The sequence below is a fragment of the Pseudophryne corroboree genome, chromosome 1 (genome assembly GCF_028390025.1).
Source record: "Pseudophryne corroboree isolate aPseCor3 chromosome 1, aPseCor3.hap2, whole genome shotgun sequence".
NCBI classification, from domain to species: Eukaryota; Metazoa; Chordata; class Amphibia; order Anura; family Myobatrachidae; genus Pseudophryne; species Pseudophryne corroboree.
In genome coordinates, this window is record NC_086444.1 from 422,667,331 (window position 1) to 422,681,696 (window position 14,366).

The following is a 14,366-nucleotide window of genomic DNA, read 5'->3' on the forward strand; positions in this document are numbered from 1 at the left end:
AGAGCTTTTGTTAAAATCCAAGGGACTTGTGTTTAAACGTCCCAAAACGGTCAGAACTGAATTTCCGGAGTCAGAACAGCTTTCGGAAATCATGCAAGAGGCTTGGGTCACACCCAGTGAGAAGTTCAGAATTCCTAAAAAATGGAATTCTCATTATCCTCTTCCAACTGGGGATTGTTTGAAAAAGGAGGTTGCTCCCAAAGTAGCTACCGCATGTCATTCGGTTGGTGCGTAAATCTACATTACCTCTACCTCTAACGGACAGAAAAATAGATGGTTTTCTAAAAACTGTATTTTCCTTATCAGGAGCAGTTGTTAGACCAGCCATAACTTCAGCCTGGATGGCTAAAGCAGTGGCCACCTGGGCTGATGCATTAGAAGACGATCTGTCATTGGCGTCTAGAGAACAAAAGTCTCATATTGCACATATTAAACAAGCAGCTGTTTTTATGGAAGAAGCAGCCTTGGATATGGGTACTATAGCTTCTCAAGCATCAGCCTCAGCAGTAGCAGCACGCAGAGCTGTCAGACTATGTACATGGAAGGCTGACTCAGACTCCAAAAAGTACTAGAGTCTTTTGCCTTTTACAGGAGATATTCTTTTTGGTAAAGAATTAAACAATATTCTGGAGTCAGAAGCAGACTAAGAAAGTGAAGCTTCCTTCTACCTACAAGTCTAAACCTAGGTTTCTAGCTTTTCGGTGCTTTCGGACTCGAGGAAAAACAAAAGGAAAGGGTTATAGCAAACAGTCCCAATCGGATAAGTCTGTAAAGACTAAAAAGCATTGGTCTACCAGGGTGCCTGCTTCCAAACCAGAAGATAAGCCATCAGCCTGATGGCACGTGCCACCAGCTGGGAGGCCGACTTCTTCTATTTGCACAGACCTGGCAGCAGTCAACCACAGATGCCTGGGTGCAAGAAGCAGTATCTCACAGTTATGCGCTTGCCTTTAAGATACACTCCCCGCAAATATTTTTTTTGTACCAGCCAGTCTTCAGTGGAAACGAAGGCCAGCGCTTGACTGGAGGCAGTTCAGAAGTTGCTACAATCAAGGGTGATAGTACCTTTCCCTCCTGCACAGCAGGGACAAGGTCTCTATTCCAACGTGTTTGGGTCATACGGGCCCATTCTCAATCTCAAAGCTCTGAACAAATACATTTGGGTGCCTCGTTTTCGTATGGAGACTTTACATTTCATTATTGGCCATGGAGCCGGGGTATTTTATGATATTCCTAGATATCAGGATGCTTACCTGCATGTACCTATAGCACCGTCCCATCAGTGCGATCTCAGGTTTGCTATACTCTGGCAACATTTTCAATTTTGGGCCCTACCATTTGGACTGGCTACAGCTCCAAGAGTGTTCAGCAAAATTATGGTGGTAATGGCGGCTTATCTCCATCAGCAGGGGATAAGGATATTTCCATGCCTCCACGATTTATTAATCCTGGCACAATATCAGGAATTGCTTCAGTGTCATCTGCAGCAGACAATAGCTTGTTTGCAGAGACACGGTTGGCTCATACATTGGGCAAAGTAGTCCCTGTTCCATCACAACGGATGAATCACTTGGGTGCTGTGTTGGATTTGAGTCTTCAGAGAGTAATTTTACCTCTGAACAAAATATCCAAAATTCAGTCAAGGGTCGATGGCGGCTTATCTCCGTCAGGGGATAAGAATTTTTCCATGCTTAGATGACCTGTTAATCCTAGCTCATTCCCAGGAAACTCTCCAGGGCCAGAAACTATCCATTGTGCTGGGGGATACCAATGTTTCTTGTTCAGAATAACCCCTCCATTTCATGCACCTGGATGACATTACTAATTGAATAAGAGCAGTTACCAAACTTCTTGTTGCTGTTCTGAGAGGCCCGGATGGGATCAGCATTAGGAGGGCATGCTGGTTCCTGCAGTGCCACAGGAGAATATAGGGGTAACGCCAGGTAATATTGCTCCCAATTAGTTGCATTTGTATATGTGCAATGTACCAAGCAAATATATGCTGTATTAATTTTGAAGATGAGTTTGGGGCGTGGTGCTCTTTGGACTTTTGAGGCTGGGCTGCTTTGGGGTAGCACACTGTAACATTTAAATTTAGCACTTTATATCACTTTCATACAATTTTCTACTAATATCACTTTTTTAATTACACTTTTCATGTGTATCCTTTTTTTTTTTTTTTTTTTTTTATATATAGCCTCCGCTTCCTAATATTCACTTACACTTGAATCTCACGCTGGTGTGCTGCCCTGGGGTGCCTGGCCCTTGCCGGTTTGTGGGATGTCGCGCCCCGGACTTAGACTTAATGTTAGGTACCCCCAGTACTCAGACGCCTTGAAGCGACCTGGGGGCTTCCCATACCTTTGCAAATTTGTGCAACTGAGATCTCTGAAATTTCTACCACCATGTCATCCAGTGTGCTGGGGGATACCACTGTTTCTTGTTCAGAATAACCCCTCCCTTTCATGCACCTGGATGACATTACTAATTTGATAAGAGCAGTTACCAAACGTCTTGTTGAAACGCTCCAGGGCAATCTGCAATTGACAATAGCCTGTTTACAAAGCCACAGCCGGCTCATAGATTTGTGCGAAGTCATCCCTGGTTCCGTCTTAACGCATGACCCACCTGAGGGCTGTATTGGATTCCAGGCTTCAGAGATTTTTTTTTTTTTCTACCTCTGAACAAGATATCCACAATACAGACAAGGATTCAGGAGCTACTACACAGTCGTCGAGTATCCATTCATACAGCAATGCGAGTGATGGGATCTATGGTGTCAACATTAGACATGGTGGAATATGCTCAATTCCACTTGATGCCCCTTCAACGTCTGATTCTTTCCAGGTGGAATGGACTACATCAGACGATAAAATCTCAGACTGTGGTCCTTCCTCAGGCAGTACGGAGGTCGTTAGCCTGGTGGCTAGACATCCCGTCTGGACAAATTTTTGGATCTCTGAGTAGGAGGTTCTGACAACGAACGCCAGTCTTCAGGGCTGTAGAGCAGTGTCAGAAAAGTGCTGCTTCCAGGGGCAGTGGAACAAGGAAGAAAGTTGCCTGCCGATAAATATATTGGAACTTCGGGCCATATATATGGCACTCACTCAGACAAAGGACATACTTCAAGGAAAACCGGTTCAGATTCGTTCGGACAATGCAACGGCAGTAGCGTATCTCAATCATCAGGGAGGAACTCGCAGCCCCAAGGCAATGAAGGAGGTAAGCCGCACGTTAAGGTGGGCAGAACTCCATCATCCGCCCTTGTCCGCAGTGTTCGTTACGGGAGTCCTAACTGGGAAGCGGATTTTCTCAGTCGACACGCCATTCATGCAAGCGAATGGCCTTTACACCCAGAGGTCTTCCAGATTCTGGTAAACAAGTGGGGGCTGCCAGAGAAAGACCTCATGGCTTCTAGTCAGAACAACAAAGTTCCCGCTTATGGGTCAAGGATCCCAAAGCGATCTTCGTGGCTGCTGTGTCAGTGAGATGGGACTTTCATATGGCCTATGTGTTTCCACCAATTGCCTTGTTGCCCAGGGTGATTCGAAGAGTCAAACAAGAAAAGGGTGCCCTGATATTAATAGCTCCGGCATGGCCCAGAAGACATTGGTACACAGATCTGCAGAGGCTGTCCGTGGATGCTCCATTTCTACTGTCTCAATGTCCAGATCTACTGTCTCAGGGTCCTTGTTATTACAAGCACCTGGATCGGCTGTCTTTGACGGTGTGGCTGTTGAGACATCCATCCTGAAAGCAAAAGGATTTTCACAACCGCTAATTCAAACAATGCTTACAGCAAGGAAACCGTCCTCGGCTCGCATTTATTACAAAGTATGGCATGCTTATATTCAATGCCAGGAAGCTTGACCCTAGGCAGGAATGGACAAAGGTCTCCGGGTGGCTTCCTTGAGAGTTCAGGTGTCCGCATTGACTGACTGTATGGTTTTAAAAAAAAAATTGCTAACCTACAGGATGTTCGCACTTTTTTCCAAGGAGTACTTCACATCCAACCTCTTTCTGTTCCTCCTACAGCTCCTTGGTATCTAAATTTAGCCTTCAAGTTGCCCCATTTGAACCACTGAGCCAAGTGGATCTTAAATGGTTGACCGCTAAGGTTCTCTTTTTCTACTGGCTATTGCTCCAGCTAGGAGAGTTTCAGATTTAGGGGCAAAGTTATGTCGCCCACCTTTTTCTGATTTTTCACCCAGATAGAGCAGTTCTCAAAACCAAATCTGGATATCTTCCCAAGGTGGTCTCTAAGTTCCACCTTTAATGAACGAAGAAATTGTAGTTCTGGCTTTCCAAGTGCCGGACCTTTCTGCGGGAGATGTAGCTTTAGATGTAGTCCGGTCTTTAAGGATCAACGTGTATCGTACTAGTGCCATCAGAAAGACAGACACACTCTTCGTTCTCCGTAGGTTCCACAAGAAAGGATGGCCTGCTGACAAGCAGACACTGTCGAGGTGGCTTCGGTTGACTATCTCTGAAGCTTACTCTTAAGCTGATCTCCTATTCTGGCTAATGTCTCTGCTTATTCTATTTGTAAGGTAGGTCCATCTTGGGCAGCACGCCCTGGTACCTCTGCGGAACAGATATGTAAAGGTAGCCACATGGTCTTAACACATTCATTCGACATTATGCCTTTGATACCTTTGCCTCTCAGGACTCTGCATTTGGGCGAAGGATTCTCCTGTCCAATCAGGAGCGTCCCCTCCACTAAATTTGCTTTGGGACATCCCAATGTATGTCCTGTGGACCCTGCAGGAGAAATAAGTAGTTATGGTAAACTTACTGTTGATAACTCTATTTCTTCGAAGTCCGCAGTATCCAAAAGGATCCCACCCTGACGCACCTGATTTGGTGATCAACAAACAATAGTGCAAATCTGTACACCTGGCTCTGTCACCTACAAAGTGAGGGCAGTTAATCTTAGGGGACTTGATCCCGAGTTTCCCCAAAAGATAAAAGAGCTAACCAAACAATAAGACAGCGCTTCTCACTTTGTAAAAACAATTTTTACTTCATATATATATTTTTATCACAATAAAGCACCGGCCAGTGCTAAAATACTAAAACATACAAAATAATGTTAAAAATGTGTTTTGTCACATACAAATACTATATTTTTTCCACATGAATAAAGTGCACTGTGTAGATGTTATAGTCCCTATATGGCTTTAGTTAAGGAAGACACATAGGGATATAGTATACAAATAACTTTGAATTAATAGCACATAACAAGCTTATATGAGCCGATCTTCATTAGCTAATAAATCCCACATGTGAAGTGCAAGATGTTAATTCAGCAAGCAGCATGAAATTTTTTTTAAGCCAGTCCACATGCAGGCAAGTTACGATGTTAATCAAGCAGATGTCACTGATTAGAGTCCATCCATATTAGTACTTATAACGTTGTTAGTATAACCAATAGATAGCTGATAGAACTAAATTCTGCTAATATAAAAGCATATATGTGAGAAGCAGTAATTAAACACTGCAGTCCAAAGTCCACCTAAGGTACATTAGCTGTGTACCTCGGATTGATACCTCTCCTTAATTGATGAAGGGCTTTGCAGCCTGATTCATGGAGACCGGTGGACAGATGAAGACCTGCGCAGTGTTCCCTTTTAGGCTTCCTCAGTGTGTAGAATAACTCTCCTCCATTGATAGAACCTTATATACCGGATTGCCGGTTCGCGCATGCGCAATGCGCTCGCGTTCCAAGCCTCGTTTTCACGGCTTTTCATTTAAACAGACACATTGTTTTCTACCTTGGTTACATAATATCCATCTTTAAATCAGTATTATAGCTGCTTTAGACACTATATATTTGAACATTTCGTGCAATATATACTTTTATACCATTATACTTAATATACTAAAATCCAATATTGGATATATAAAATGAATACACTAACTCCGATTGGTTTAAATGACACTGTAGAACTTAATGCAATTTAATATTATCTGTGATACATTGTAATAAAATAAGTATAATAAATAAAACAAATATATAGATAGCAAAGGTGTATTAAATCTCCACTATGTCTCTGTAACATCCGTCTGTATAGCCTGTTTTATTTTCTAGGACCAGGGTTAGGATTTGTTTTGTGGGGTGGGAAGAGGTGGTGTGGAGGGGGAAGATCTAAATAAATGAAACAAAGTGGGAAAAAGATCTATGGTAGGGCGTGTCGAGATATGTAACATTATTATATGATTATGATATACGGATTTAATAATGCAAGATAATCATGTGCAAAATTATAGATGTTAGGTGATGATCATGGAATCAATATTAGGCCAAAATTGCAGTTATACTTGTAATGTTATAAATTTACAATATTGCATTATTAAATAACATACTTAATAATTATGGAAATTTCCTAAAAAATTTGAGAATAAAAATATCCATACAACTCACACACAGTAGTGTAAAGATCTAAGCACACTATGTGTGATGTGGATGATTTCCTCTAAATTTATCTTAGTTCTAAATTTATTCTGGTTCTAAACATGTAGGTCAGTTGTGCCATATATAGATTTACCCATTAGAAGGTGGATTTTAGTATATTAAGTATAATGGTATAAAAGTATATATTGCACGAAATGTTCAAATATATAGTGTCTAAAGCAGCTATAATACTGATTTAAAGATGGATATTATGTAACCAAGAGCTTCGCACAAGGTAGAAAATAATGTGTCTGTTTAAATGAAAAGCCGTGAAAAAGAGGCTTGGAACGCGAGCGCATTGCGCATGCGCGAACCGGCAATCCGGTATATAAGGTTCTATCAATGGAGGAGAGTTATTCTACACACTGAGGAAGCCGCTGAAACCGGAGGGTAGGCGAAGAAACGCGTTTGGTGACTCTTTGGCCGTCTGAATGACTGCATTCTGCTATCACAGCTACTTTGGCCGCTACTGCTACATTGGAGAGAGGCTTTTTCCTAAAAGGGAACACTGCGCAGGTCTTCATCTGTCCACCGGTCTCCATGAATCAGGCTGCAAAGCCCTTCATCAATTAAGGAGAGGTATCAATCCGAGGTACACAGCTAATGTACCTTAGGTGGACTTTGGACTGCAGTGTTTAATTACTGCTTCTCACATATATGCTTTTATATTAGCAGAATTTAGTTCTATCAGCTATCTATTGGTTATACTAACAACGTTATAAGTACTAATATGGATGGACTCTAATCAGTGACATCTGCTTGATTAACATCGTAACTTACCTGCATGTGGACTGGCTTAAAAAAAATTTCATGCTGCTTGCTGAATTAACATCTTGCACTTCACATGTGGGATTTATTAGCTAATGAAGATCGGCTCCTATAAGCTTGTTATGTGCTATTAATTCAAAGTTATTTGTATACTATGGGGTATATGCAATTGCGGTCGAATTCGCGGCAATTATCGCCGTTTTTTAATTCGACCAAATTCGCCAGGTGAATCCCGGCAGGTGCCTGCCGGGATTCACCATATTCAATGAAAAACGGATTCGCCAGAATCGCGGGCGAAATTCGGCCGATTTGGCCGCGATTTTAAAAAACGGGAAAAAACGTGAAAAACCCGAAAAAAAAAATGGCGTGGGGTCCCCCCTCCAAAGCATAACCAGCCTCGGGCTCTTTGAGCTGGTCCTGGTTCTAAAAATGCAGGGGAAAAATTGGCCAGGGATCCCCGTATTTTTAAAACCAGCACCGGGCTCTGCGCCTGATGCTGGTGCCAAAAATACGGGGGACAAAAAGAGTAGGGGTCCCCCGTATTTTTAACACCAGCATCGGGCTCCACTAGCTGGACAGATAATGCCACAGCCGGGGGTCACTTTTATGCCGTGCCCTGCGGCCGTGGCATTAAATATCCAACTAGTCACCCCTGGCCGGGGTACCCTGGGGGAGTGGGGACCCCTTCAATCAAGGGGTCCCCCCCCCCCAGCCACCCAAGGGCCAGGGGTGAAGCCCGAGGCTGTCCCCCCCCCATCCAATGGGCTGCGGATGGGAGGGCTGATAGCCTTTGTTGTAAAATAAAAGATATTGTTTTTTCCATTAGTACTACAAGTCCCAGCAAGCCTCCCCCGCAAGCTGGTACTTGGAGAACCACAAGTACCAGCATGCGGGAGAAAAACGGGCCCGCTGGTACCTGTAGTACTACTGGGGAAAAAATACCCAAATAAAAACAGGACACACACACCGTGATAGTAAAACTTTATTTCATACACCGACACACACATACTTACCTATGTTGACACGCCGACTGCCACGGTCTCCGACGATCCGAGGGTACCTGTGAAAAAATGGTACTCACCTTCCAGCGTCCAGAGGTACATCCAGGTCCAGGGTATAATCCACGTACTTGGTAAAAAAAAAAAAACGAACACGATCCACCGGACTAATGAAAGGGGTCCAATGTTTTCACATTAGACTCCTTTCCCCGAATGCCGGGACATCACGTGACTCCGGTCACTGATGTCCCTTCAGCCAATCAGGAAGCGCTACTTCTGTGGCGCTCACCTGATTGGCTGTGCGCCGTCTGGACTCTGACAGCGCCTCGCAAAGCCGCTCCATTACTTTCAATGGTGGGAACTTTGCGGATAGCGGTGGGGTCACCCGCCGGTCAGCCGCTGACCGGCGGGTGACCTCACCGCTAGCCGCTAAGTTCCCACCATTGAATATAATGGAGGGAGCTATGCGATGCGCTATCTGAGTTCAGACAGCGATCAGCCAATCAGGTGAGCGCAACGAAGTTGCGCTTCCTGATTGGCTTAGAGACCTGTCAGTGACAGTGACCTGTCCCGTGTCAGCATGGGACCCCTTTCAGTTCGTTATGGAGCGGGTATTTGCGATTTATTTTTTTGCCAAGTACGTGGATTTATCTCTGGACCCTGGTTGAGGTGAGTATATTGAACTTTTCTTTTCAGGTATCCGTGGATTCTACATGGAGAAGAGGACCGATGTCGGCGTGTGAACATAGGTAAGTATGTGTGTGTCGGTAGTGTGTAATAAAGTTTTACTGTCGACGGTGTGTGTCCTGTTTTTATTTGGGTATTTTTTTCCCAGTAGTACTACAGGTACCAGCGGGCCCGTTTTTCTCCCGCATGCTGGTACTTGTGGTTCTCCAAGTACCAGCTTGCGGGGGAGGCTTGCTGGGACTTGTAGTACTAATGGAAAAAACAATATCTTTCTATCACAAAAGGCTATCAGCCCTCCCATCCGCAGCCCATTGGATGGGGGGGGACAGCCTCGGGCTTCACCCCTGGCCCTTGGGTGGCTGGGGGGGGGGGACCCCTTGATTGAAGGGGTCCCCACTCCCCCAGGGTACCCCGGCCAGGGGTGACTAGTTGGATTTTTGATGCCACGGCCGCAGGGCACTATATAAAAGTGACCCCCGGCTGTGGCATTATCTGTCCAGCTAGTGGAGCCCGATGCTGGTGTTAAAAATACGGGGGACCCCTACTCTTTTTGTCCCCCGTATTTTTGGCACCAGCACCAGGCGCAGAGCCCGGTGCTGGTTTTAAAAATACGGGGGATCCCCTGTCAATTTTTTCCCCGCATTTTTAGAACCAGGACCAGCTCAATGAGCCCGAGGCTGGTTATGCTTTGGAGGGGGGACCCCACGCCATTTTTTTTTATGATTTTACCCTTCCAGCATAAAAATAAAATAAAATAATATTTTAAAAAATATATAAATAATATTTGTGCCTCCCAAAAAAAAAAAAAAAAGTACCTAATCCCTTCTAATATAAATAGATCTGCTATTCCCCCCCAAAAAAACACCAAAAAAAACATGTATAAAATGTTTTTATTTGTTTTCACCCTCCAAAGTGTGGCGGATTGAAAATGACGAATTTGCTGTCTAAAAGCACTGCTGTCGAATTTCCAAACTTGAATTGAATATGCTTTGGTCGAATTGCAGCACTTGTATCATTGCAGAAAAGTCGAATTTGCAAAAATTCGAATTTCAAAAAGTCGAATTTTGAAAGTCCGTTTTTTGGTCGGAAAGCACTGGATTGCATAGGGGAATTTTTTTTTTGGGTCGAAAATGACCCGAAATTCGACAATTTCGGGAATTCGACCACAATTGCATATACCCCTAAATCCCTATGTGTCTTCCTTAACTAAAGCCATATAGGGACTATAACATCTACACAGTGCACTTTATTCATGTGGAAAAAATATAGTATTTGTATGTGACAAAACACATTTTTAACATTATTTTGTATGTTTTAGTATTTTAGCACTGGCCGGTGCTTTATTGTGATAAAAATATATATATGAAGTAAAAATTGTTTTTACAAAGTGAGAAGCGCTGTCTTATTGTTTGGTTAGCTCTTTTATGATTTGGTGATCCTTGCACTTACTAACCTCTTCCTTCTTGTATTTAAGTGTGTGTATGTTCTTCTCGCCTGATTAGGACTCTCTGATGCTCCTGCCTTGAGCTTTGGAAAATAACTGAATTGCCTGAGCCAGGAGGTGGGGATATAGGAGACTGGCCCGTTGCATTCTGGGAGGCCGAAAGCTATTATCGTTGCTGCCATTCCACTGACCCTACCGCATATCCCAATGTATATCCTGTGGATACTGTTGATTTTGGAGAAATAGTTATCGACCGTAATTCTACCATAACTACTTATTTTCTTTTCTATACAGAGGTGTCCTTCTACATCATTGCTGCAGTCGTGCCAAACAGCCCCTCTCAGTGCGCCAGGTCCTGTGAGATTCTTCTAGGTGTCTTTTTTTTTTTTTTTTGCTTAAAATGCATCGGTCACAATGCTACTAGTATGCACTGGGAGACACTGCTGATTAATTTGCTATGTGATACTTGTATTCCATTTGCGACCTGGTCTTTGATAGTGTACACTAAGTGCTACAATGTCGCTGCGTCAGTTTCTTTTTCCAATACAAGTTCCGTATACAGAGTCAGTCACCCAGAACAGTCGCATACCAAATTCATTGGCACAGCCTCCTGGTGCGTTCTAGTTGCATAGTCATGCATTTTCAGCAGAAAAAGACGCCTGGCGTTAGTAGAGGCATCTTCATGTTGTATTGAAGCTAGATTTATGAGTTCAAATCTGTAGCTGGAGATGATATTGCATACATGATCCTATGTAATAAACTATAATTCTGCTCTCAGGCTCACTGGTACAATATTCGATATCGTGGAAGCAGTTCACCTCCAGAGATAACAAGACGGGATGACCTTGTGGAAAGGCCAGTAAGTATTTCAGAGTGTGTTACAAATATGCAATCCTTAATTTGATGCAACTTAAATTACTACAATTTGGAGACATAGGGGTATATTCAATTGATGTTCGATGCTTTCCAACGGAAAGGATCCGACATCTGAGTATTTAATGAACAGCCAAATCCAACAGGATTTGGCCGTTCACGACAATGCCAATCCGACTTTTGTTAAAGTCTGATTGATATTGTCTGAACCGGGGCCAAAACCTGTCGGATTTGTCCGCGTTTCTCACGTCCGCGTGCTTTCTGACAAGTCTGAATTCCCGAATTGTCAGAAATTCTGAGCCGACATTGAATAGGTTGGAACCCCTTCCGACCTAAAACAAGTCGGAAACTGTCGTCTTTCCGACAAGACGGCAGCTTCCGACAATAATTGAATACACCCCATAGAAGTTATACTATTTTTAGTAGGATTAAATCTGATTTAATCTTTGTTTAGGATCCAGTGGTCATGGCATATGACATTGAAACCACAAAGCTGCCTTTGAAGTTTCCAGATGCTGAAAGTGACCAGATTATGATGATCTCCTATATGATTGATGGTCAGGTTAGTATGAATCTTTAGTAGTCTGTACCAGGAAGATACTTCCAGAGCCAGACACCTACTGGTAGATGTCTGCATAATACTTATTTTATAGCCAAATGTCATTCTTCGTGTAGCTATAGAACTGGCACAGTGCAGAGAGGAGCACGGATTTTAATTATGGAATTGAGTAGGAAAAGCATTAGTGTATTTTATTTTATGCTTAGTAATTTCATAGGTTCTCTTCTCTGCTGTTGTACAAATAATAGCTGTTTCTTAAATATTAAACTTCATAGAGTTCATTCAGTTAACGCTTTCACCTTGTGGTGTTTCTATATTGTATTGTTCCATCTACTTTCTTTTAGGGTTACCTAATCACAAACCGGGAGATTGTGTCTGAAGATATTGAAGACTTTGAGTTCACTCCAAAACCAGAATATGAGGGACCGTTTTGTATCTTCAATGAGCCAGATGAGGTTAAAAATACTATTCTGCTGTGCAGGCCATTTGGGTGTAAATATGGGTAGTTCACATAGAGATGCCTATTTTGTTTATGATTTATTTATTAACCGTTTCTTATATAGCACAGCAAATCCCATTGCGCTTTACAGTTGAGAAATTAAATACAGGTTGAGTATCCCATATCCAAAATTCTAAATCACACATTTTTGGTTCCCCTTCTGAGATAATGACACATATATGTAAATATTATATTATATATCTATATAATATATCTGTATATGCACTTAATATTTAATATATATGTCACTGTATCTATGGTACACCATCAGATGGACATTTAGAGATAATTTTGACGTTTGAAGGAAGTGGAAGAACGATCATTATGTTGGCACATGAAAATTAACTTCCATAATGTATTCATACATTCAGTACAAGCTCAGCAAGGGCTAGTTCTGAAATTCCAGTCATTATTTAGTAAGTTAGTGATAGATATATAGTTATATAGATAAATATTAAGAATATAGAAAAAATGGTTTCATTATAAAAGTTAATAAAAAAATAAAAAAAAATTATATATATATATATATATATATATATATATATATATATATATATATATATATATATATATATTGATATTGTCAAAGAGTAAATCAGTGCGCTTGTCCAAATTGTGCAAAGTTCCTTACTGTACAAGTGCAATCTACAGTCACAAATAAATTCGGTCAAGTGACCAATCCAGTAAATGATTTCTTCCCAAATTTTATGTTTGGTTTAATTGCCAAACAGTCTACACTTTCCCCGTTTTAACGGGTGGCTGCTCAGTTCTTCAAAAAGTGCCACTAGGTATGCGTAGCCCAAAAGGGAATCTGAAAATAGAGGAAGAAACAACAGAGCGCCTATAGTGTAGCATCCTTTAAATTAGTTTTTGTCACACGCAAGAAAAATACTGCGTACCGGATTACGGCTTGACTCAATGCTTATCGGTCCCCTGGTCTTTTTAGTCCACGTCTCTGTCGAGATCTAGATAGTCAGGAGACAGGGAATCGCTATATAGCGTAGTAATTATTTAAAAGATAGTGTCACAATTTTTACGTCTCACGTTTAAATTGCATGCGTATCAGATGAAGTAGTAATTTGTGCATATCAGTATAAATACTTGTATCCTGGTCCTCCTCAGAGGGTGGTAGTCATATGGAAACCTTTGGGTAATATAGCAATGTTCCAATCAGTATTTCATATAAAAAAATTCAAATTTATTTAAGTATACAAAAGAATTATATATAAAATATATAGCTTAGCTTAAATGACATAAATGTCAGCAAAAGTAGGTCGGCAAGTCGGTAGTTCAGGTTCTCAACGCGTTTCGCCCGGCTTGGGGCTTCATCAGGAGATTACTTGTTGCTGTAGTGAGGTCTTATTTATACCCACATCAATTAGTTCTTAATTATGCAAATTACTTCCGGTTTGCGTCATCGGCGAACCGGAAGTAGTATAATACTTAGTAAGTTTGTAGATATAGTGCCTTAAATGAGTGGTGGTTACTCTCTATTGATCAGTGTCCTTACTACTTTATTTTTTAGCACAGATCCACTGTTGTCTATTCACAGTGGTCTGTTTACATCTAGCGCTGCTCGGCGCCTGACTTCCGGCGGAAGTGCGTCACAGCCGGAAGTAGCGTATTTCTCACGGCCGCTTCAGCGCTGATAATGCTCAGTGACAGTGTGTGAAGCGAATCGTGCAGAGGTGCTTCCCCAGTCACATGGCTAATTTGCATACATAAACAGAGCCAGTACATATATATTATCGGTTGCATAACATTTCAAGCGACCAACCCACAATATAGAAAGTATAACTACAAATGGATATGCATGTAGATATATAAATTTTTTTTTAAAATATACATTGATATAGTACATAAAATTCATGAAGAATGGACTGCTTTTAAAACAATACATAGAGAATAAAAATAAGTGCATATATATGTAGCACATACGGCTTAGTAAAATAACATATCCCAAATGAGTTTATATAATAGTGGGGACATATTTAAAATAGGGAAGGGGTACAATGAATCTATAACTGATCACATGCATTAATATACCGATGCAGGAGATACCCATAATTATGAATGGGTTTTAA

General features: G+C 41.8%; 1 protein-coding gene across 1 annotated transcript in view; it reads left to right on the forward strand.

Moving 5' to 3' along the window:
* POLE (DNA polymerase epsilon, catalytic subunit) overlaps positions 1-14,366 on the forward strand; it is a 335,686-nt gene that overhangs the window by 65,480 nt on the left and 255,840 nt on the right. Inside the window, exons 8-10 of the mRNA XM_063913394.1 lie at positions 11,130-11,210; positions 11,679-11,786; positions 12,128-12,238. Of these exons, the coding sequence (XP_063769464.1) occupies positions 11,130-11,210; positions 11,679-11,786; positions 12,128-12,238 (300 nt within the window). The remainder of the gene's footprint in view (positions 1-11,129; positions 11,211-11,678; positions 11,787-12,127; positions 12,239-14,366) is intronic.